The 25,991-nt window shown below is 38.2% G+C and overlaps 1 protein-coding gene across 1 annotated transcript in view; it reads right to left on the reverse strand.

Annotated features, from left to right (window-relative positions):
- The window catches only part of SCFD2 (sec1 family domain containing 2), a 399,990-nt gene that overhangs the window by 325,689 nt on the left and 48,310 nt on the right, over positions 1–25,991 (reverse strand). The window contains exons 3-4 of the mRNA XM_005681611.3: positions 24,504–24,631; positions 2,107–2,282 (exon numbers count right to left, since the gene is read on the reverse strand). Of these exons, the coding sequence (XP_005681668.2) occupies positions 2,107–2,282; positions 24,504–24,631 (304 nt within the window). The remainder of the gene's footprint in view (positions 1–2,106; positions 2,283–24,503; positions 24,632–25,991) is intronic.

A 25,991-nucleotide genomic window follows, 5' to 3' on the forward strand; every position in this document is an offset into this window, starting at 1 on the left:
TTAAGAAGAAACTTAAAAACAAAAAATAATATTTAACAGTAAAACTTTAGAACATTTTCTTTATAGCCAGGAATAAGATGAAAACACCTACTTTCACTGCAAGTTTTAGTATGCCTGGTCAGTGCACTAAGAAAGTGCTATCACACTGGGATGACCCTGAGGGATAGGATGGGTAGGGAGGTGGGAAGGGGTTTCAGGATGGGGAACACATGTACACCCATGGCTGATTCATGTCAATGTATGGCAAAAACCACTACAATATTGTAAAGTAATTAGTCTCTAATTAAAATTAAAATAAAAAAAAAGAAAGTGCTATCACATGTGGAAAGGAAGAAACAAAACTGTTATTATTTACAGATATCACTGCCTGCAGAGGAAATACGACTGAGTGTCTTCACTTTCACTTTTCACTTTCATACATCGGAGAAGGAAATGGCAACCCACTCCAGTGTTCTTGCCTGGAGAATCCCAAGGACGGGGGAGCCTCGTAGGCTGCCGTCTATGGGGTTGCACAGAGTCGGACATGACTGAAGCGACTTAGCAGCAGCAGCAGCAGAGGAAATACAGGAGAACCAAATACACAGCAAGAAAAAGGAAAACAAGCTCAACCCAGTGCTGTGTAACAACCCAGAGGGGTAGGATGGGGTAGGAGGTGGGAAGCTGGAGGGAGATTCAAGAGGAAGGGAACATATGTATACTCATTACTGATTCGCATCATTGTATGGCAGAAGCTGGCACAACATTGTAAAGTAATTATCCTCCAATGAACATTTTTTTAAAAAAATTGGATAACAAATATAAATGCAAAATGCAAGGCTGTTGGACATGTCATCACCAATCAAAAGTCAAGAGTGTTCCAGTATACCAGTAGGCAATTAGAAAATTCAATTTACATATGGTATTAGAATCATTAAAATACCCATGAAAAATCTAGTGGTCAGTTTGGTCACAGATATTTTTTAAACTCATCAATATGCATGGTCAACAAATTTAACAATCCTCTCCAAGGTATGTGCCCTAGAGACACTCTCTCACATGTAAACCAGAAGACAAGCTCCAGGATATTCATCTCATTCTTTCTAACCACACACACACACATGTGGGATAGTCTAGCTATATATCAACATGGATTGGCTAAATTGTTGAATATTCATATAATTAAATCTGTATATGTCAATTTGGATTATCTTAAAAACAGAATGCTGAGAGGGAAAAGCAGGTTGTTCAGGGATATTTATAATATGACATCACTTACATAAAAAGTAAAACCCGTAGCACAATACTCTGTATTATTTATGGAAAAATAAGTTTTTAATAAATATGTAGAAACAAGGAATCAAGCTTCTGATTATCCCAGGAAAGGAAAAAGGAGAATCAGAGCATGGAAAGGGTGAAGTATCAGAGATGTTTCAACTTTACCTCTAGTTTTATTTCTTTAATGAAAATGCATATAAATATAAAAAATTATTAAATTATATTGAATCTATGTGTAAAATACCTAAATATTCATAATATTTTGTTTCAAAATACCTTATAATTTTAAAAATACATGTTTTTTAAAGTATCCCTTGTAAATATTTTAACAATAATGAAAAGGCCATACCCTATGTACATATCTCTTCATAAAACTACAAAGGGAGTTTGCCTCCCTTTCATCTGTTATTAAACATCATTTTAAGCCACATGTTATTAGATGTTGTTAAGGATTAGAAACTATTGACAGAAGAAGGGTAAAAAGTAGCATATTCTACAGGAAAAGTAGCAAGGATTGAATAAAGATGCCATAAAGATTAAGAAAGGTCCAAATGGCATAAAATCAAAAAGAGGTTTTCAAAGTTTAGTTAAATACTCAAAAAAAAAACATTTATCTAAGTTTTGAGTGAGAAGCCAAAGACATTGCTGTCAAGAGAAAAAAAAAAGTAGAAAAACTAAAAAAAATAGAAAAAGCTGCTACTTGCATTTTAAATTGGGGGCACTTACAGAATATGATATAGGGCACATGTCAACAATATGATTTATTACTCAGATTATAATAAATATTAAATTTTCCCCTGGAAGTAAAAACTTTAATTATTAATATCCCAAGAAGCTCCCAGAGCAACATACCTGGAGAAGGAGCCTTTCAAAAGCCAGAAAGTTGTCCCACTTGGCAGTCTGTGGGTGTTTCAGAGTTTGGACAGTGGCCAGCCCAAGCTGTAGGAGCCCACAGTGATTCCCTAGAGATTTGAGGTTGTTCTTGAAGAGCTGAATATAGGACATGAGCTGCCCCGGAGTGACTCTCCCTGGGAAAACATACAATATATCAGTGCAGCCTCTTCTGGGAGCGGTAAAAATAAAGAGGAGCGTGCTATTAATACTACTACTGCCTTGTTGTTGTTCAGTTGCTCAGCCATGTCTGACTCTTTGTGACCCACGGACTGCAGTACGCCAGGCTTCCCTGTTCTTCACTATCTCCCATCAGCACAAAATTTCAGAGTCAACTGCAAGCTTTCCTAAGCTTTTGTGACTCTTAAAACAACATGGTGACAACAGCAAAGTTGAAACTACCAACTGCATTTTACAAGCAAGAAAACAGATGTGAAGTGCTCTTGCCAAAGCCATATTGCTATTAGGATTCATTTCATAACTCTGCAATACCCCATAAATGCATTTTCAAATAAAGTCTTATGAATAAATATTTCTTGAGGTCAACGTGGAGTACCTCTGCAAGACATATGATATAGCAATCTAAGAGCCAAAAAGGCAAGGTTTCCAATTGTGTGTGTTACGTATATAAAGCAAAGGAGAAATCTGTTAGGACTATAGCTAAAACTTTATCATTGATATATCAATGGGTTTATGACAATATCCTTGAGCATAAAAGCAGACTGTTGTTGGAACAAAAATGTATGGAGAACCAGAGTGGAAAAAACCCTGGAAGATGAGATATCCAAAGAAAGGGTTTCTTGTGGGTGAGAGGGCATTTACTATCATGGTCACCTAGATCTAGAACAAGACTGTCACCTCATTAAACGCTGGAGTACCAAAAACACAAACAAACCCTGTTGAAGATTCAGTCTTTCAGACCTCTAAGTCCAACCTTTTCCTAAACAGCACTCCTTCCGTTTAGTCACTTCCCATTCTATGTCAGATCTCATTCCTGCCATTCATCAATGCAATGGGCAGAACTCCAGTACAGTTTCTCCTCACTGGGCAAGAAGAGTGCAACGGAGCCAAACACAAATGCAAGGCCAGTAAATCCTTCCTGTACATTTCAGCCACACTGTCTTCCTGGTTTACCCTCTGATGCCTAAAATCCAGGTTTGTTTGCTATGCCTAGGTTTGTTAATATTTGGCAACAAAACTACCTGTATTTATTTAGCGCATGTCCTGTTCTGATTTTCATAGCAATTCCATGGGGTAGCAAACAAGCGAGAGTTCAGTATCTCACATCGTGCTAAATGGCATTTGTCAATTAGTGGTTTTGCTACAGATTATAATACACAAAAAATAAAGACCTTGTCACAAGAAACTTACAAGCCCGTAATATATTCCACCTTTTTATTGCATGTTTTGGAGAGATTAAGGATTCTAAAGTGCCCTTATTACCCACTTATATGGTGCTTCCCTGATAGCTCAATTGGTAAAGAGCAATGCAAGAGACCCTGGTTCAATTCCTTGATTGGGAAGGTCCGCTGGAGAAGGGACAGGCTACCCACTCCTTATGGCTCAGCTGGTAAAGAATTTACCTTCAACGAGGGAGACCTGGGTTTGATCCCTGGGTTGGGAAGATCCCCTGGAGAAGGGAAAGGCTACCCACTCCAGTATTCTGGCCTGGAGAATTCCATGGACTTGTATAGTCCATGGGGTCACATAGAGTCGGACATGACTGAGCAACTTTCATTTTCAAACAGTAAGAACAGCTGGCGGCAGGCAAGAACAGTGGAAATTAATAGTACAGAGCTGAGTCTCACTAGTTTCTTTGGTCCCTTGGTAAAGCATAGTTCATTCCTGATTCTCAAGCAGCAAGCTAACAATTTGCTAGCTCAAGTACTAACAGAGAAGAGCCTCATTAACCCCTTCTTTGCTTGGTTTTAAGTTGGCTTGATTAAGGTATAATTTACATACAGTAAAATTCACTCTTTTCTGGTTCAGGGTGTTCTCAAAATAGTTCTATGAATTTTGACAAAAACACAGTCATAATCAAGATAGATTATTTCCTTTACTCCCAAAAGTTCCCCTTTTATAGTCAATTCTCTTTTCCCATCCCCAGTCCTTGGTGAACACTTGTCTGTGTTTATCTGGTTTCTGTCCCATAGTTATTCCTTTCCAGAATGTTCTATAAATGGAATCATATAGCATATAGCCTTTTGAGTCTAGCTTCTTTTACTTGAGCATAAGGTATTTTGTGTTCATTCATGTTGTTGCTTGTATCAGTAATTTGCTCTATTTTCTTGTTGAGTAGTAATCCGTTGTAAGAACCATAGTTTGTTTAAACTTATCCATTCACCAGTTCATGATCATTTGGGTTGTTTCCAATTTTTAGAAATGATGAATAAAAACTTCATATACATCTTCATACAGTATTTTATGTGTGTATGTGTCTGTGGACATACGATTTCAGTTTTTTCGTAAGAAATTTCTAGGGTTGCTGGATCATATGCTAAATGTATGCTTAACTTTACAAGAAATTGACAAACTAATTTCCAAAGTGAGCTATCCTACTAGTGACAAATGAGAGTTCTATTGCCTCACATCCTCAATAGCCTTAGTATTGCCAGGTATTTTGGTTTTAGCCAGTCTAATAGGTTATCTAATAGGCAACAGCTTACTAGGGTTTTAATTTGGATTTTTTAATGACTAATAATGTTGTTCATCTTTTCATGCGCCTATTTGCCACCCTATATCTTTTTTGGTGAAGTGTCTGTTCAAATCCTTTGCTCATTTTTATTAAGTTGTTTGCTTTCTTGAGTTAAGAGTATCATTAACTTTTATTAATCCATTGGTTCAACACATGTTTTTGTGCTAGGGACTATTCTTACTGCTAAGCACAAGCCCATGAACAAATCAAAGAAAACTCTGTCCTCACGGCCAGCAAATAAGGAAGACAAATGACTCCCAGAATGCTCTCCTAACTAATCCAGCTCATTACATGTCACTCTCTTAGGGGATGGGATCTTTTGTGCAGAGGATGAACATTTTTACACAAGAACATCTTCTGACACATTAAACATGTGAAAACAAATTTTCACTTGAAATGGGTTCAGATCTAACACTGCAGTGAGCTCCATTTATTTCTTTAAACATTGTGCTACAGTTGATGGCAGTGTAGTCCCTGGACACACAGAGCTTTGTTGACCAAGAGAGATCGTCATAGAACAATTACATGAACAATTACTTAATCATTATTGTGACAAGTACTGCTAAGGCAACAACTAACAAGTCTTGAAACCGTGAAAGGGTCTATGTGGTACATAACTGCCTACCTCTCCAACCCTATCTCCAGGATCTGAAGAAGAAGAAATTAAAAAGGCTCAGAATACACACAATCCGTTTATAGCATAACTGCCCTTTAGAGAGACCTAAAAAAATGGAAACCATCAGAGAAAGTCATCAGGTCTGTTTCGATTTCAATTGCAATAACCATATGTTCAACTTAAAGATAATAATGTCTTCAATTCAAAAATATAGTTAAACTTTATTCAGTTAGCATCTTCCAATCTCAGACTTGGACTCAACAACCATATTTACATAGCACCACTTTCCAACATAAAGCATGAGATCCAAAGAACAAATGGCTATATTTCATAATAGGAACTGCCAACAGAATACTACATTGTGAATTAGCGATTATTCACCCTTGCTGCTCTAGTCTCTTTCCCTCTGCATATCTTTTTCTTACATAGACAGGCCACTAACACTTCTTATACATGTCATGAAAGCAGGGGGGTTTTGGTAAAAATCCCAAACATGGTAATTTAAATTTATTAAAAGAGTACTTTACACAAATGCTTTAAAATATAGACTAGTGACATTTTAAAATATAAGTTTAATCAGAATCTTACATAAAACAAGTAAAATTAACTAACTGAGTATTAAAAATGTTATACAATAAGACTAACAACTTGAGAAATCTTCCCAGTTTATTTCAACTAAAACTGCAAGCAACTAGGACCAGGTGTTGAAAAAGTAATAGACAGAACATTTATTCATATCTCATGTTACCAAAAAAAAAAACTTCTCAGGTAGATTTACATAGTGATTTAAAAATGTCAACCCAAGAAGGCTTGCCAACACACTTTTTTTCAGTCATAAAAACAAAGGTTATTTTATATCAAGACATAATATATAGGAACTCTGTGAAAAGGGACAATTTTGAAATTTGAAAACTAGTTTTCAAGTAAGAAAATCTATTAGGCTCTTTTTTTAAAATATTGTTTTTAAGAAAGAGAAACAGGCTTCTGATATTTAGTTAAGAAAAAAAAATGGAAAACTTTAACAACATTAATTCTATGTATATTTTGAAACAGTAAAATAGAATTATTGCTTGGGAGAAAAGGGACAGATTTAGAAAATAAAATGATTTAATATTTTAATATTGTCTATGATGCTTATAATATTTAATTCCATTGTATTCAAATGAATTATGGAAATTACCTTTCTACTTACTACATACATTTATAAACTAGACGGAAGCCATGAAATTAAAAGATGCTTACTCCTTGGAATGAACGTTATGACCAACCTAGATAGCATATTCAAAAGCAGAGACATTACTTTGCCAACGAAGGTCTACCTAGTCAAGGCTATGGTTTTTCCAGTAGTCATGTATGGATGTGAGAATTGGACTGTAAAGAAAGCTGAATGCTGAAAAATTGATGCTTTTGAACGGTGGTGTTGAAGAAGATTCTTAAGAGTCCCTTGGATTTCAAGGAGATCCAACCAGTTCATTCTAAAGGAGATCAGTCCTGAATGTTCATTGGAAGGACTGATGCTGAAGCTGAAACTCCAATACTTTGGCCACCTGATGCGAAGAGTTGACTCATCGGAAAAGACCCTGATGCTGGGAAAGATTGAGGGCAGGAGGAGAAGGGGATGACAAAGGATGAGATGGCTGGATGGCATCACCGACTCGATGGACATGAGTTTGGGTAAACTCCGGTAGTTGGTGATGGACAGGGAGACCTGGCGTGCTGCGATTCATGGGGTCACAAAGAGTCATACATGACTGAGTGACTGAAACTTCTGAACTTGTTTTGTGGCTTGGTAAGATGTATTTAAAATATTTACACATATATGATTTTTTGTTGATTTTCTGAACAACAACAAAAAAGAGCATTCTGTCAGTGGTAGGTTTGACTTAATCCTCAAAATGTGTCTTAATGGTAGAAAGCAATCATGAGAAATTTTGTCTAAAATAGTATATTTAGCCACTAAATGTTTTCTTCAAAAAAAAACTCTATAACAAATAATAACACTATCATGCATGTTTTTTATTCATCATTGTCTTGAAACTGTGAATGAAAACTAGTATGTGAAATCTGAATAAACAAAGTTATGTATTAAGACATGTATTCCCAGAATTCAAATATCAGCATTTCATTTGTCTACTTTTTAATTACTCTTCTAATATAATAAAGACAAAGCATATTAAAATAATTAAATATAACATGTTCTGCTAAAAATCTGGTTTATTAACCGACACACAACTGGCAAACAAGAATACTTTTAATATTACACAAAAAGTCACATCTATTCATTTGTCACTTAACATCCTGTGCCGCCAAATAAGAGCAGTTGAACACAAAGTAAGCAAACATGGTTGAACACTGCAAGCCATAAGAGGAAGTGAGTCCTGACTGCATTCCTAGTTCTTCCTCTTAGCTCTGCTTGATCATATGCCCTGTCCTGTAAGTGCTTCCTGTTTGGTCCTCCCCGATCTTCAGTGCAGTTTGCCTTTGCCTCCATTAACAAACAGCCTCAACTTCTCTTTACATTCCCTTCCAGTGAGCTACCTTCAACTCTTTTGTTCACATGAAGTCCCAAATACACTGTAACATTTCTTTATCTATAGGAAATTGGCATACCTTTTGAACTGTGCTAGTATTTTAATCAAGATTTTGTGTTTTTTTTTGTTGTTAGTGCTCTAATTATAAATTTGTATAGATTTTTAAATGGGCTTCTGCTAATGATATTTTTTATCATGAGCCCTAATAACCAGTATGTGATTTTGCAAAACAAGTTTTCCAGGAATGCATGTAAATTACAGCAAAAGTGCTCATACTAACATGTAGACAAAGGTGGTGATGCTACTAAAACATAACTATTGGTTGGTAGGCAGCATGGTCAGGGAAAAGCTCCAATGCTAATTCTACAGTTGACAATAGAAAGCTCTTGTGTACAAAATATACTTTCAGAGTTCTGTAAATAATGTACAAAAGATTGAGAGGGTAGACTGAACACATGGGTTTATATCCTCATCTCATTTCATCAGAAAGACAAAAAGGAATTACAAAGGGAAAGGAATACACAACAAAGAGATCGTGAGATAGTCTCTAAACTGACAGAGGCTTCGAGCACTATTCCTCCCCATTTGTTGGTTATCTTCGTAATTTACATTACATTCGTAAACTTTCTTCTTTGTTCTGTCAATTACAGATGGTATCCTATGGCTTTTCGTCTTCTGAGCAGAGGATATTAATCCCTCTTTGCCCCCCCTCTACTTTGTATCTCCTCCTTTCATCTTTTAAATCATCTGTACTTTTACTTTCATCAAGATGGATAGCATTTATATTTTGTCTTATGACCGTAATTTAGTCTTATGTGCTTTTTTAAAAAATAATTTTATTTATTTATTTTTGGCTGTGCTGGGTCTTCGTTGCTGTGAGGGCTTTCTCTAGATGCAGTGAGTGGGGGCTACTCTCCAGGTGCGATGTGCAGACTTCTCTTCCCGTGGCTTCTCTTGTTGCAGAGCACGGGCTCTAGAGTGCATGGGCTCAGTAGCTGCAGTTCCCAGGCTCTAGAACATAGGCTCAGTAATTGCGGCCCGCGGGCTCAGCTGCTCTGCAGCGTGTGGGATCTTCCCAGACCAGGGATTGAACTCATGTCTCCTGCACTGGCAGGCAGATTCTTTACCACTGAGCCACCAGGGACGACTGTACGTGCTTTTCGTATAGCTTGATTCAAACAGTTCAAAATCAGTCTATTGTGTTTCCATCATAATGAACTATATAACTATTAATGACAGACCCAAGGTACAAATTATGATTGCATTTCCTTATGCATATACTTTGGTCCTAGAACGCTTATGGGATTTTTCTAAGGGGATGGGGGAGCTGAATTCCCTGCCTTAATCAAAGCTGTGAAGTCTCCTAATTTCAAATACACTGTCTCATCTTTGAAGTCCAGGTTATGTTGTTGTTTCTTTTAACTGAGGTATAGTTGAGCTGTGGGGGTTTTTGTTTTGCTTTTTCCCCTCCCTGAATACTTTACAACCAAACCCCTTCATTCTCCAGTCCCATCATGGGCGGGCTGTTCTCCAGGCCTTTCTGTGTAGTCAGCAGCCTGGAACTGATTCTGTTGCTTTCCTCTATTGGAACACTGTTTGGTTAAATTTCGGATTTTTCTTTCCTGCTATGCTGCCTTGTTTCGCTGGACAATCTCAAGTAATTTCCTCAGAAAAGGTGTGTGGAAAGCAAAGTTCATTTTATCTCTAAAAAGATTTTTTCTTGCCCTCCAAGTTTAATAATAGTTTATCCAGATCTACAATTCAAGGTTGAAAACAATGCCTTGCTTCATTATTTTCTGGCTGAGCATTGCTCATAAGAAACCTGGGCTAGTCCTATTTTTGTTCCTTTGTAGACGAGCTTCCTTTTTTCCATCTAGAGGTTCATAGGATCTTTTCATTCTCTTGTACTCTAAGGAGTCATAGTGATGATGTCTAGTTTAGAGGGGTTTATTCTTTCCACTTGCTTTTCAGTTAAGCCTGTTCTACTATTTGATATGTCTTTCTTCACATCTGGGAAGTCTCACATTCTTTCCTTACTAATTTCCTGTCCTCCACTTTTTCTCTCTAAAACTTTCAATAGTTCTTCGGTCTCCTGAATTGGTTTTCTATATACTTTGCTTTTTGTATCATATTTTCAATGCCCTGTTCTTTCAACATTTTAGGAGATTGTCTTGATTTATCTTTAAACTTTGGTTGAATTGCTGACTCTTTGCGACCCCAAGGTCTGTAGCCCACCAGGCTTCTCTGCCCATGGGATTCTCCAGGCAAGAATACTGGAGTAGATTGCAATTCCCTTCTCCAGAGGATCTTCCCAAACTAGGGAATGAACCTGAGTCTCCTGCATTGCAGGCAGATTCTTTACCATTCAAGCTACAGGGAAGTCCTGAATTTTTTTTTTTTAACCATAAAACCTTTATTACTAAGAGCTTCTTCTTTTTTTTATCATTTTGTTTATTTATTTGGCTGCACCAGGGCATAGTTGCAGTACTCAGCATATTGAATCTTCATAGCAGCACGAGAACTCTTAGTTGCAGCCTGTGGGATCTAATTCCCTGACCAGGGATCGAACCAGGACCCCCTGCATTAGGAACATACAGTCTTGGCCACTGGACCACAGGGAAGTCCCTAAGAGCTTCTTTTTTAACATGAGCTTTATAGAGATATAACTCACATATCATAAAATTCACCCTTAAAATGTACAATACAGTGGTTTTTAGTACACTCAGAGTTATGTAATCATCACTACTATAAAATTTCAGAACATTCTCATTATCCCAAGAAGAAAGCCTATACTCAAATTTCCCCAGTTATGAAAAAGATATACAGCTATATAAATCCATACATATTAGAATATAGCCTAAATAAAATTTCCAGTTGGGAGATATAACTGTACTTAGTTAAACCAGGAAACAGAAATAACTGAAGGGAGAATATTCAGGTAATTATAGCTATAATAGAATTCTGGCTTTTTTATATATGATAATACTATGGTGATACACTAAATGGAGAAGGCAATGGCACCCCACTCCAGTACTCTTGCCTGGAAAATCCCATGGACAGAGGAGCCTGGTAGGCTGCAGTCCATGGAGTCGCTAAGCGTCAGACACAACTGAGCAACTTCACTTTCTCTTTTCACCTTCATGCATTGGAGAAGGAAATGGCAACCCACTCCAGTGTTCTTGCCTGGAGAATCCCAGGGACGGGGGAGCCTGGTGGGCTGCCGTCTATGGGGTCGCACAGAGTCGGACACGACTGAAGCGACTTAGCAGCAGCAGCAGCAGATACGCTAAAAAAATTTTTTTAATTGAAGTATAAATTCCTGGAAGGTAATATAGGACTAGAAAAATACTTACTAAATCACGGAGCAAAACAAACAATAAAAATAAACTTCTTCCCCTCCTCCAAACACTTTGCCTAGAATATGTGACAAGGCATTACAACAAAGAGGGGTCACTTACCTAGAAGATATAACCAGTTTCAGACTCAGAGGCCTCAGATACAATGGAGGAGGAAAGTGAGGAGTATAACATAAAATAAAGCATACACATCTTAAGTATGTAGCTCAGTTACTTTTTACATCTATCCACGTAACCACCACCCTGATCAAGGTATGGAATATACCCAGCGCTCTAGAAGATTCCCTTGATACCTACCTAATCAATAATCCTACAACAGCAAACCATTGCTTTTAACTCTCTCAGTACAGCTAATTTTTCGTTTGCCTTTGAATGTCATATACACAGATACACTATTTTGTGTCTAGCTTCTTTAGTTCAACATCGTCCAAAATCTCAATCTTTTTTTTTCCCTTCCTCTGTTTTACTGTTCTGTACGACTCTAACTGCGTCTCTGTCCATTCTACTTTGAAGGATATTTAGGGCCATTATAAATAATGAGGCTGTGAACAGTCTACCACATGCCTTTTGGTAGACTCGCTTCCATTGGCTATATGCCCAGTTGTGAAACCAGTGGATCAGATGGGTATACTTCAGTTAATACAGCTGGTTTTCCATGGTTGTATCAATATATCCACACACTTTAAATGTGATCAAATTTAACCTAATTTAACATAAATTTTAAAGTATACATATAATGTTTAAAACCTGGCACAACTGTATAATTAAGTTTCCTTCATGGTATTTTATGTTGGGTAGCCAAAACTCTAATAAGAGAGAGAGAAAAGAAGTCACAATGGAAACCACATTGTCATGCTCTTTGTACACACCTTTATTTTGCTTATTGTTGGTTTACTAGCTTATTTACTTACTTTCTTACCTAATTACACAGAAAAAGGCCTGGAAGTCAAGATACTAATTCAGGAACAAAGGTTACACTGAAGAGTAAGATGATGGCGGGGGGGCCGGTGGGGGAGTGGGTAGACAATTACTTTTTATTCTACTAATGTTACAAATATTACTTTTTAAATAGTCTCTTGGTTCTGAAATAAAATAATGTCTGTTTCATGTGGAATTAATAGACAAGCATTTTTCTCTGAGAAATTTGAGTATATTACTATCACTGATTTGTACAAGGGATGAAGCATTGTCTTTCAAGAGAAAAAGAAATAAAAGAGTAATAATTACTGCTAGTTCCCCACCTCTACTGAGGTCAAAGGACAAAGAAATATGGTTAACATGCAGGTGGGGAGATTTAAGTCAGACCTGAGAAAAAAAACTCCACATTCGTGATGACTATTAGACATGGAAACCAGTTATTAAAGGAGGAAGAGGGAAGACATTATAAATCTTCTCCCGTAGGGATTTGAAGGGCAGCATATACAGCCATCTGTATAGTGAAACTTGGATAAAAACCAGCTGGGAATCGATGTCTACTTTTATAACACTATAAATACTGAAGAAGGTTTTCCTGAGATTTCCTTTAAATAGTATGTTTCTTGTTAAACAAATTTTTTAGTTCTACAGTATTACAAAGACAGAATAAGAAAGCAATGTGAAAAGAGCATTTTAATTATATGAACCAATTCAATCAAATGGATCCAAAATTGAGAAATCTATTGCAAGATACGATTTTAGGAGAGTATGGAATAAAGCATAACTGCTGCAGGACCAGGGGTCACAAATAGAAAATAAACAGCTCTCCCTGAGATTTATACAAAAACCATGAAATATAAAACCACAGAAACATTTATGGTTTGGCTTTCTTTGGAAATGCAGCCTTCCTGAGGCTAATTTAAATCACTGCATCAATGTTTACAAACTCAGCTGAGCACATGGAAAGACACTGATAGACTACTCTTGTTTTCCACAAGGCAGATTTCCAGCCTGCCAGGTAAGGAGCCATTCCTTGGTGGGTCCACCCTGACTTGGAAGGCTGTACTTCCAAATAAAGCAACTCCCACCCCACAGCCATGCATCTTTCCTTGGGTTTTTTTTTTTAACTCCTAGCCCATATTCTCATGTGCTGAGGATTCCTTCTGTTGCGAAAACATAAAAATTAACAAGAGGAGGAGGAGGATGAAAAAAACAGATGCACCAATTAAAGTTAGAAACATAGAGTCAGAGGACAGATGCTTGAAGAAAGGGTATTAGAAATTCAGATGACCATTTGCAGACAAGGAAATAACAGTAGCAGAGGCAATTCAGGTTTTGTTTTAGGTGATGAAGTATAAGAAGGAAATATTTGTTTGCTGACCTTAAGGCTTTGGGGCATTATTAATTATTAATTCAATAAACACTCTTTCCGGCTCTTTCTCTAGATTCTCTACTTCTTCATATCCCTAAGTGGATGTGTTCTTTACAGCTCTGCCTTCAACCCTCTTCTCATTCATTCTATATTCTTTTCCTGGATGATCACTATTTCCTTAGAAATTCACTACTTCGGCTCCAACATAATGACTAGGTAACTACATCTCCAACCTCCACTTTCACTTCTGGAATCACTACTCTAGCCACATGTCACCCAACTAAGGTGATCAGGGAATAATCCTACAGACAACGTAATCCCGCCCCTAGGTTGGGTAGAATACTCTTCATACTCAATGGTATGGATTTTACTGGAAAGACAACTGAAAGCGTATGGTTCTTCATACATTCTTCCAAAAGAAAAAGAATAAAGTGAGCCTATCACTTCAAGGAAAACAGCTATTTGTTTTGTCAAAATCAAAACTCAAGTTTTCATGTGAAATCATAATTTTGGAAAGCTTGTATCTGCCTCTATATCTTTACATCCTAATATGTAAAGATTTTCTAATGATAACAATGGGGATATCAACAAATGTGGTCTGCTATATTGTATAACATGTGTCAACATTTGGAAAATCTGCATAACTCAGAGAACCTTTATTGTCCAAGTGACTAATGTAAAATGCTATAAAATAATGTGTGAGTAAAAGAGCCAAAGTGAAAGAGATCAATGGTCCTTAATGTACCAGAGTGTGGAAAATTGAATGATATGGTTTCATATTCCACACTGCAATTACCTGTAAGAAATTACCTCTTGTAAATTTGGTATAGTATATCTGCAATTCTAGAATAGCCACAATTTTCTGAAAATTATTTTAAAAAATCTTTCCCTTTTCAACTACATATCTTTGTAAGGCCAGCTTTTCTTTCGATCACAACAGATTCTATAAAGAAGCAGATATGCGTATAGAGCTGCCTTCTATTAAACCAGACAGAGATGTACAAAAATGGAAAATGGTGCCGCTCTCTTCCCCACATTATTTTATTTGAGAAAATAGTTATTTTTCACAAAAATATGTTATATTAACATGCAATATTGGAGAAAGAAATGGCAACCCACTCCAATGTTCTTGCCTGGAGAATCCCAGGGACAGGGGAGCCCGGTTGGCTTCTGTCTATGGGGTCACACAGAGTCAGACACAACTGAAGTGACTTAGCAGCAGCAGCAACATGCAATAGGTTTATTATATTTTTACATTAATTAATATTTTAAAATTTTTCCCTACTTGAATCACTAATTGATGTTTTCTTCCAAAATATTTTTTAAAATTTTCCCTGCTTAAATTCCTAATGTGATGTTTTCTTCCTATCTATCAGTCTCACATATATTAATAGATAAACTCCACATAACAAAACCTTATGATGTCCTCAATAGGTCTGTTTTGTTTTCCATTCATAGGTTGTTGTGAACATCAACAGCTTTTGACAATGTAAAGGGGTTCTGAGACATAAAAGTTTGAGAACTGACGGTCTAAACCAGTGTCCCTCTTGGATTCCATAGGAGAGAGATAGAAAAAGTAATCCATTAACTACATAATGAATACCAACTGACAGTATTAATTAAAGGATTTATTTATTCATTCCATAAACACTTACTGAATATATAGGAATTTCAAGGTCTTGTGTTAGGTGCGGAGAATACTAGGAAATACAGATAAGAATTCTCAGCCCCAACTACTCAGGGTCTGGTGGTAACTGCTGTGACAGAAATATGAACAAAAACAGTACTGACAGGAATATAAGATGTCACCTTTCAGAAAGGATGATAAGGGATGAGAGATAGCATGGAAAAAATGTTGGAAGAGAATTTTAAAATACAGGAGACTAAAATGAGCATTCTTTCTGGAGAGTGAATAGAGCAGGATAAGGCTTTAAGATCAGTAGCAGTTATTAACTGAGTAAAAGAAAGTGAAAGTGAAGTCGCTCAGTCGTGTCCGACTCTTTGTGACCTCATGGACTGTAGCCTTCTAGGCTCCTCCATCCATGGGATTCTCCAAGCAAGAATACTGGAGCGGGTTGCCGTTTCCTTCTCCAGCGGATCTTCCCGACCCAGGGATTGAACTCTGGTCTCCCTCACTGCAGGCAGACTCTTTACCATTAGCTGAGTATCTACATGCAAAGCACAACAAGGGATACAAATAGAGCTACAGTCTAGAGGAAGCCAGAAGTAAGGAAGCTTCTAGAGGAAGCTAGAAGCAAAGAAGAGAAAGCATGAAGCAGTTATCAGAGAGAAGATGATCAGAGAGCAGAGTGACATGAAGATCAAGGGAAAAGAATCAAGAGAGAAGACACAGTCAGATGCTACAGGGTATCAAGAGGAACAAGAAAGAGTAGAAAGAACAGCTGTAAACAGAAAATAGTACTGTACCAACCTAGAGGGGTGGGGTAGGAAGGGAGGTGGGAGGGAGGTTCAGAAGCGGGGGATATATGTATACCTATGGCTGATTCATGTTGAGGTTTGACAGAAAACAACAAAGGTCTGTAAAGCAATTATCCTTCAATAAAAAATAAATTAAAAAAAGAAATAGTAATGCACGTAACTAGAAGCAGAAATACCCATCACCAATCTACTATTCATCCATACTCATTAGGCAATCATCCATCCAAACAGCAAGTACCAAGGCATCCACTATGTACCAAGCCAAACAGCTAACAGAGAATATATGACATGGACACTGTCTAGTATAAAGTTTTGGATCCATACACATACAACTATTTTTCACTGTGGTAAGTGCTAAGACAACAAAAAGAGAAAGAGCTGTGGGTCCTTAGAAGGCAGAACAGTCAACGCAGCCTGCTGAGGAGGGGAAGGAAGGAAGGTAAAGGGGAATTAAATATGGTTCCACAGAGAAAGTGACATTTGTATGAGATCATGAAAACTAAGATGGGGTTCATAGGAATGTGTGTATGTGTGTGTGTGTGTGTGCGTGTGTGTGTGTGTGTGCATGCATTGGAAAGTGTGTGGTTATATTAATCAAGGTCCCAGCAGGAAATAAATGGCACACACAAACAGAAAATAAGGTGACCTTTCCAGTAGTCATGTATGGATGTGAGAGCTGGACTGTGAAGAAGGCTGAGCACTGAAGAATTGATGCTTTTGAACTGTGGTGTTGGAGAAGACTCTTGAGAGTCCCTTGGACTGCAAGGAGATCCAACCAGTCCATTCTGAAGGAGATCAGCCCTGGGATTTCTTTGGAAGGAATGATGCTAAAGCTGAAACTCCAATACTTTGGCCACCTCATGCAAAGAGTTGACTCATTGGAAAAGACTCTGATTCTGGGAGGGATTGGGGGCAGGAGAAGAAGGGGACGACAGAGGATGAGATGGCTGGATGGCATCACTGACTCGATGGACGTGAGTCTGAGTGAACTCCAGGAGTTGGTGATGGACAGGGAGGCCTGGCGTGCTGCGATTCATGGGGTCGCAAAGAGTCGGACACGACTGAGCGACTGAACTGAACTGAACTGAACAACATGACTTTCTAAGAAGTGAGGCTAAGGACAATCAGGAGTGTGAAGGGAATCCAACAGGGGAAGGGTAGAGAGAAACAACCAACTGCATCCTGGCAGGGATGGAGTGAGGCAATCAACACCTGGAACCATAACTGCCTCTCACCCTCTAAATCTCCCACTCAGGCCTCCCAATAGCCAAACTCAGCTGAGAGGCCAAGGGCAGAAAAGCCTGCTGAGGCAGTCCATAATGGTGAGCCCCTAGAAGCACAGCAAGAGAAGGGCGGAGGAGATCTAAAGGGACACCAAATGAGATTATTTCAGGCAAAAATAACAAAGACCTGGATCTATAGAAGTTCCTTGCTGGGGAGTAGGGAGCAGGGAGGAAAAGTAACATGAGTGGTGGATGAAGCATGGGGCTAGAAGTCAGAGATTTACAGAAATAGCAGGCTAAGGAGTTGGTATACTGTCCTAAAGCAATAAGGAACCATTAGAGATTTTAGACAGAGGACTGCCACAACCATATCTGTGTTTGAGCCTCTATAGCTGCTCCTGCCAGTAGTTTGATTCCTGATACAGAAGTCACACAGACCAGGCCACATCTTGGCTTACTTGGTATATGACTGTATCAGTCAGGGCCCAGGCAGAAGGTAGAAAACACAACAGTTATCTGAGTAGAGAAAATTTAGCATACAGAATTGTTAACTGGGAAACTGAAAGGTTAAAAGAGAACTCCAAGGTATCATGCAGGCAACAGCTGTTGGAAGCAGCTACCTGGCAGGAGGGTGGAAGGAAAAACACAAGGAGAAGGCCTGGAATTACACCTCTGAGAACCAAGCCCTACTCAGCTGGGTTAGTACCTCTGAGGAAAGGGTGCCATGGAGCTGGTTCTGCAAGAATTGGAAGAACTGCAAACTGGATTCAGCTGCTCCCACAGGAAGGACCTGCCACTGCCAGGGTGAAGAAAGTGTTGCTGCCATGACACTCTCAAGTAGAAGTGGACTCCATGGGGCAGGGGCAGACGGGAAGGCGCAAGCTGCTTTTTCCCTTTCAACCTTGCCATTTCCCTCTGGCACCCCCTCACCAGCACAGCTCACCAGGGAGCCAGAGGGTGGAGCAGGATGTGGACTGCAGAGCCCCAGCCCCAGCAGCACGGAGAAGGGTGGGGTGAGATCTGCGAGACAGCAACTTAACTAGCACAGTAATTCCGGGAAAAAACTCAACCTTTCTGAGTCTCAGTTTTCCTTGTCTGTGAAATGGGGATGGCGGGGGGAGTACCAACTATATAAAACTTGGTATCAGTTCAGTTCAGTAGCTCAGTCGCGTCTGTCTCTTTGCGACCCCATGAATCGCAGCATGCCAGGCCTCCTTGTCCATCACCAAATCCTGGAGTTCACTCAAATTCATGTCCATTGAGTCGGTGATGCCATCCAGCCATCTCATCCTCTGTTGTCCCCTTCTCCTCCTGCCCTCAATCCCTCCCATGTCTTTTCAAATGAGTCAACTCTTCGCATGAGGTGGCCAAAGTATTGGAGTTTCAGCTTTAGCATCAATCCTTCCAATGAACACCCAGGACTGATCTCCTTTAGAATGGACTGGTTGGATCTCCTTGCAGTCCAAGGGACTCTCAAGAGTCTTCTCCAATACCACAGTTCAAAAGCATCAATTCTTCGGTGCTCAGCTTTCTTCACAGTCCAAATCTCACATCCATACATGACCACTGGAAAAACCATAGCCTTGACTAGACGGACCTTTGTTGGCAAAGTAATGTCTCTGCTTTTTAATATGCTGTCTAGGTTGGTCATGACTTTTCTTCCAAGGAGTAAGCGTCTTTTAATTTCATGGCTGCAGTCACCATCTGCAGGGATTTTGGAGCCCCCAAAAATAAAGTCTGACACTATTTCCACTGTTTCCCCATCTATTTGCCATTAAGTGATGAGATCAGATGCCATGATCTTCGTTTTCTGAATGTTGAGCTTTAAGCCAGCTTTTCCGCTCTCCTCTTTTACTTTCATCAAGAGGCTTTTAGATCCTCTTCACTTTCTGCCATAAGGGTGGTGTCATCTGCACATCTGAGGTTATTGATATTTCTCCTGGCAATCTTGATTCCAGCTGGTGCTTCTTCCAGTCCAGCGTTTCTCATGATGTACTCTGCATAGAAGTTAAATAAACAGGGTGACAATATACAGCCTTGACGTACTCCTTTTCCTATTTGGAACCAGTCTGCTGTTCCATGTCCAGTTCTAACTGTTGCTTCCTGATCTGCATATAGGTTTCTCAAGAGGCAGGTTAGGTAGTCTGGTATTCCCATCTCTTTCAGAATTTTCCACAGTTGATTGTGATCCACACAGTCAAAGGCTTTGGCATAGTCAATGAAACAGAAATAGATGTTTTTCTGGAACTCTCTTGCTTTTTCCATGATCCAGTGGATGTTGGCAATTTGATCTCTGGTTCCTCTGCTTCTAAAGCCATCTTGAACATCAGGGAGTTCACGGTTCACGTATTGCTGAAGCCTGGCTTGGAGAATTTTGAGCATTACTTTACTAGCGTGTGAGATCAGTGCAATTGTGCGGTAGTTTGAGCATTCTTTGGCATTGCCTTTCTTTGGGATTAGAATGAAAACTGACCTTTGCCAGTCCTGTGACCACTGCTGAGTTTTCCAAAACTTGCTATAGTACCTGAAAAAAGTAGCTAGCCCATAAAATTCCCTTCCCCATTCTCCAAACTGTGGCAACATCTAAAGCATGAAGACAAGCATGTGTGAGAGTTAACACTCAGTGTGTGTGCCTAGGAGACATCCAGATTTTCTCATCTCTTATCAGTTACCATACATGAAATGCAACATTGGTCTTACTAGGTTTTAACCTATCCATTTTGCCAAGTGTGACAGTCTCCACACCCACTTCACACTCACACACACAGATGTATATGCATACATGTTCCTTTTAATCACAAACAAACAAACAAACAAACAAACAAACAAAAAACCTCTCTGTAATGAAGGCAAAAGATATAAATGTGATTAAAACACAAAACAGGATGAACTCAAGTACCAATACTAGGAATCAGAGTAGTCTCAGTGATGTTGAAAAAGTACATATTGAATAAAATTTTAGAGTGTGTTGATTTATTGCTGTTTTTCAAAGCCAGTATTGCTAAATTATGAAAGCAGGAAATGATAGGTGTGTGTGTCATTGGTGAAAAGCAAAAATCACTAATTTCATCTGGGGCTTCATTAAGAGAAATATGACGTCCAAAAAGAGGCAAAGAACAAGACGTCTTTATTCAGCTCTGAACATCACATTTTAGGCCAAACATTAACAAACTAGAGCTTTGTCAGTGGCTCGGAACGAGAAAAAATTATAATGGTTAAAGGCTAGTCCTTTCACAAATGGTTGGATGAACTCATCACATTTAATTTACAAAAGAGAAAGTGATGGTGATTACACAGAGCTGACACTCCTGTGCCCCAAAATGAACAGAGTAATCATGAAGCTTCACAACACAATGGATCTGATTGTTATCTGGAAACACAGCTCAAGAGACCTTCCGGTAAAAGTGTGACCACAGAGGTCTGGGACTCCCAAATATAGCCAAGGTGATGTGAGGGTGAACGAAGTCAGGGAAGACATAACAGAATGTAATCATAACTAAGCTGAAAATGGAAAAACTATTTAGAATTCTGCTCAAAGAAAGAATGTGTTATCAAAAGGGGAATACTCAGCATAAAGACTAGAAAAAAGACAAATTAAGTGAAAAGGATAAATTGGTACATTTCCAAGAAAGAAGGGAGAAAATCATTGAACTTGATCTGTTGTTATTTTACTCTCATCAAACAATCCTTTTATAATACGGCTTTCCATGTAGATTTCCCCATTGTGTTGTTTAGTGGTTAAGTCGTGTCTGACTCTTTTGCAACCCTGTGGACTGCAGCCTGCCAGGCTCCTCTGTCCGTGGGACATCCCAGCCAAGAACACTGGAGCGGGTTGTTATTGCCCTCTCCAGGGGACCCCCTCTGGATATCTATCCCATAGACAGAACACAACTGCAGCACACCAATTCCAGTTTGCTTGATACTCATCATCTTCACTTTCTCAGCAAAAAAAGTCCCAGAAGCCAGACTACACTGAACTAATCAGCAAGAAAATTATAAAGAAACAGAGGCATCAAGCATAGGACACTCTTTCAAGAAATCTGGCTGGGAAACAAAGTACAGTGTCATAAAGAGATCTGTTTCACTTCAGCCGTAATAGGATCTTTCCACCAGCCATTAAATACAGCCACTCTGCGGAGAGCTATGGGATAAACCAGGGAAGATGCACAACCAGTGTCAGTCCAGAGAAACAGATTCTCTGTAAATGGAGACACTAACATGGGCATCTTCTACTCATTTCCTCTGTGAGTGAACATTTTGGGTCCAAACAAATGGGTTTCTTAGAGGCTATTTGTTTTTTACTTTCAGAATACGTTTTCCATGATGAAAGGCCACTGGGAAAAACACAATTCAGTTTGCAATGTTGTAAAAAAAATAAAAATCACTTTTCTGGAACATATATGCTTAGTTAACTGACAATTTAATAACAACTTCTTGGAAAGAAGGCATATGTTTATATGTGAAATGACAAAATGAATGTTTTCTTTCTTTTAGCAATTAAACTTTTTTCTCCTAAGAGAATGATGTTTATTCCTCTTTATGTTCATGATGTTTTAATATGAACTTTCCTTTTACTGGACTCCCCTGGTGGCTCAGATGGTAAAAGTGTCTGCCTACAATGCAGGAGACCCGGGTTTGATCCCTGGGTCAGGAAGATCCTCTGGAGAAGGAAATGGCAACCCACTCCATTACTCTTGCCTAAAAAATCCCATGGACGGAGGAGCCTGGTAGGCTACAGTCCATGGGGTCGCACTTTCACTTTCACTACCTTTTACTGGGAAATTTTATATTTAAGAGCTGAGGTTTCACACATGGGATCCCTCCCTGTGAATTTCACTATAAGAAAAATCTAAATTAAAATATCTGTTTAATGTCCCCAAAATGCTAGAAGCCTCTATCACAGTCAGAAGAATGTTTACCTCAGTAGAATTTACAGCAGGGGTTGAACAGTGCATAGTTTGAATTTCACATTTTTTAATGCTGCTAGAAATAGGATTTCAGCTATCTAGGATATCAGAACATTATTTCTTTTTTCTTTTATGATAAGCAGTTTTCAAATATCAACATTTGTTTAAATTCCAGTCTTTTCCCTTGCTGTTCATGGTTATGTATCTGTTTGTAAATGGAAATGAGACACACCAGAAATTCTGACCAGTGATATGAAGCAGAAATGCATAGCTGTAAAGTGTTATCTTTTCCTAAATTACAGTTGGCACATAGATAGAACATGATTTGGATCAATCTTTTTGGTCCTTCTTACAACAAAGGTTGCTAACAATTGTCTGATTCTTTCCTTCTCCCCCCAGCCCCTCCCCCATGTCTGGAGTTTGGGGATAAATCAAACCATCTTATCTAAATTTTTTTTTGTCGACAGAAAACTCAAATATTTAAACTGAATTCCTTATGGGCTTACCCGCTTTTTTTTTTTTTTTTTCTGACTCTGATTATTTTTAAAAGATACAGAGCTTTAGAAATGTAAAGTGTTTTGAACTTTTAAGAGTTCTGCACTGATTGAGCAATAAAAGCTGATTTATGCTCTGGGATAGCATCATAAGATTCTATCACTGAAACACAATACAAATTAACCTTTCACTCAGACCTTCTGTACATTCCTACTTTTCTCTATTCACAATGTGAATCAGTTCTTATTTCAGCATATGCACAGATAGAGAACTATACTAGGTAAACATACCTTATTAATGGATACCTCTAACTATGGGAAAAAGGAAGGAAGGAGGAAGGGAGGGAAGGAGAGAGGGAGAAAGAAAGAAAGAGGGGAGGCAGGAAGGAAAGAGTGAAAAAGAAACCAGAATTACAGTCAAATACCAGAATGACCTCAAAGAAACAACTTTATTTCTACTCCAAAACAACATGTATAACTCTGGCATTGGTTGTATGGAGTTGGGATAATCTTATAAATAAAAAACACATTCTTTCACATTACAATGTCTAGATTTAAATTCCAGTCCTACTCTTTATCAGATGTATGGGCCTTGCGTACCATACTTTTTCTCTGTTTTAGGTTCTTCATCTGAAAAATGGGATACTCACAGTATCAATCTCATAGAATTACTGTGAATTTTAAATAACACATGTAAAGAGGTAGAATAAGACCTGGTACAAGTGCTCAATAAATGTTAGTTACTTTCACTTTCCTTATCATCCTTCATGTTACTTAAAACCTTCATATGTAATCACTTAACACACTGAGAGTTACAGTTTTTTTTTCATATTATGACCTTCTAAATTTTTTTTTCTTCTGGGTTCATCTGTATTCTTTTATTTCCAAAATTCTGCTCTTCTATCTCAACTTGACAGTTTGATTTTTTTGTTTTCTTTGTACTCATCAGTAATCAAGAATTTGGGCAAGAAATCTCAATAAGAAAAATTTACCCATCTAGTAAAATGTATCAGTATTTATCAGATACCTAAGATCAGATTATAAAAGAAACCTTATTTTTAAAAGAGAAATAAACCTTTGCAAGTTTCCAGAAATAAATTCTACCTATTAATCAGATTCAATATCCATATTTAAATATTTCTACATTAATAAAAGTATTTATTTCAAAAAATGTAAAGCCAAGTTTATTATTCTCAAAACATTAGCTCTCTGATTTTTTAAATCAAAAGAAAACAGCAATTTAAAACTTAAATCACTGTAGCCCCATTCTTCTAATACTAAAGATAAAACTGCATGTTAAAAGAGAAAGAGAGAGAAATGAGAAGTTATAAAACACCATGGTGAAGAAGGGGTAAGAGGGATGTGACCAGACAATCAGCAGACCAGTCTAAGAGTGAGGAGCCAGAACAGAATACGTCCATTTGCTCAACTGATTTCTCAGCATCATCATTCATTCATCAATTCAAATCCAATAAAAGATCATTTAATCACAGCAAGTGGGGAGTAGGGGGGTGTGGGGCAGAATGAAGGAGGAGTTCAGACTGATTTTAATCATTCTAGATGAAACAACTAACAGCATGACCCTTTGTGGGCAAGGACTTGCCTGAGCTTTCCAAAGGTGAGTCTAAGGAAAGGGCTCATGGTTGAGCCCCGGGGGGCATCCTTTCCTACTCTTTCAACAGTTTAAAGATGTCTTCAATATGTTTATCTAGATGCCATGATGACTAGGTTGGCCCACAGGTCAGAGCAGGCTTAAAGGAACTTCCTCAGAGCAGGCAGTCATGGTCTGCTGGGGAAGCTGGTAACTTACCCATACTCATCTTGATTGGCAGGTTTTCTCTGCTTGCTGCCTCCACTAGGTGTCTCCGGACTTCCATCACTGCTTCTTTGTGCTTGGTGTTCAATAAGGCTTCCCACAGGGCTTTGGCTGCAGGGTCACTGCAATAAAACCACAAAAAGAGCTTTAGAGTAAATTTCTACTGAATAATGGAAAGAATAGCAAGCAAAATAATTTCTTAAGCATCTTTTTTGAGTACCAGTGTAGTCCTTCTAACTGATGGACTCAAAAGTATTAAAAATATTAGGATTAAATAAAGAATATCTGATCCATTCTAAGCAGCACAAAATATTGAAAAATTAAGAAGACAGTAAAATCAAGCACCTTCAAAGTGGGAGGGAATCATACTATACTATGAGAAGTGTAGGAAAACTGTGTGATATCCTGAGAATTTGCATTTAAAAGTATTTCAAAGTAAAACTGAACACTGCTAGATAAGATATAAATGTTATGTAAACCAAAATTAAATACATGCCCAAAACTGATGTGATTATAAGCCTATTGATTTCAGATAATACACTTGTCTGAGAAACAGAAAGCAACCAGCAATGATTCAATGATTCAATTTTTCCTATTCAAAAATTACTCAACAGAATTCTTAATGAGTAGATTTCCAAGTGAATGGCAATCAGGAATTAGGTTAAGAAACCATGCAAGTAGCCCACTTAGGGGCCTTGGGCTGCAAGGACGGCACTGCGAAGCCCTTACAATTAACCGTTGATAAGCGCACGAAGCGCTGCACTCTGCAGGGTCTCATCTGGCCTCACTTCTCCAACAGCCCTCTGTCTCTCCCAACATGCCATGTCCCAGTTATAAATGAGTACAGTGTTCTTTCCGGAAGATCTCTGCATGGAGCCAAGTATACACATTTGTAGTAATGTTTTAAAAACTGAGTATAAAGAAACAAAGGTTACTTCTGTCCCTTCCTAAGGACATTTCCCTCTACTTAAAGCTCCAGAAATACCTCCTACTATTCAGTTAGCCATAGCTCAAACATTGATACGTTTTTAAAAGTTTCATCTTAAAAGTTATATCTAATAAGATATTAACTTAGCTTTAAAATTATACCTAATAAGGTATAACTTTCACATTTGAATGTGATTTGGAATAATGGAATGATGTATTTCAGGCTGAGTTTAGAGTCTGGCACATAATAACCTTTCATTAAAAGTAGTTGCTTTTATTATCATTTATTTTTTCCTCAGTGAACTAACATCGCTGCTCAATATATTCCACTTGTTTTGATCTGACCAAAACTGTCACCATTAATATAAAAATTAATATTCTGTTTAATTTAAAGGAGCAAGTAAACTAGGTGCCACGCCCTATTCTCCATGGTTAGAACACAGACCAAAAAAAAAAAAAGCTAGGGCACAAGCTTTTAGTGATTTATTGTCTGGAAGAATAGGCAGACATATGAACAAAGAAATTAACCCCCCAAAAGAGCATGGTAAGAGGCAT

Source organism: Capra hircus, chromosome 6 (genome assembly GCF_001704415.2).
Source record: "Capra hircus breed San Clemente chromosome 6, ASM170441v1, whole genome shotgun sequence".
Lineage (NCBI taxonomy): Eukaryota > Metazoa > Chordata > Mammalia > Artiodactyla > Bovidae > Capra > Capra hircus.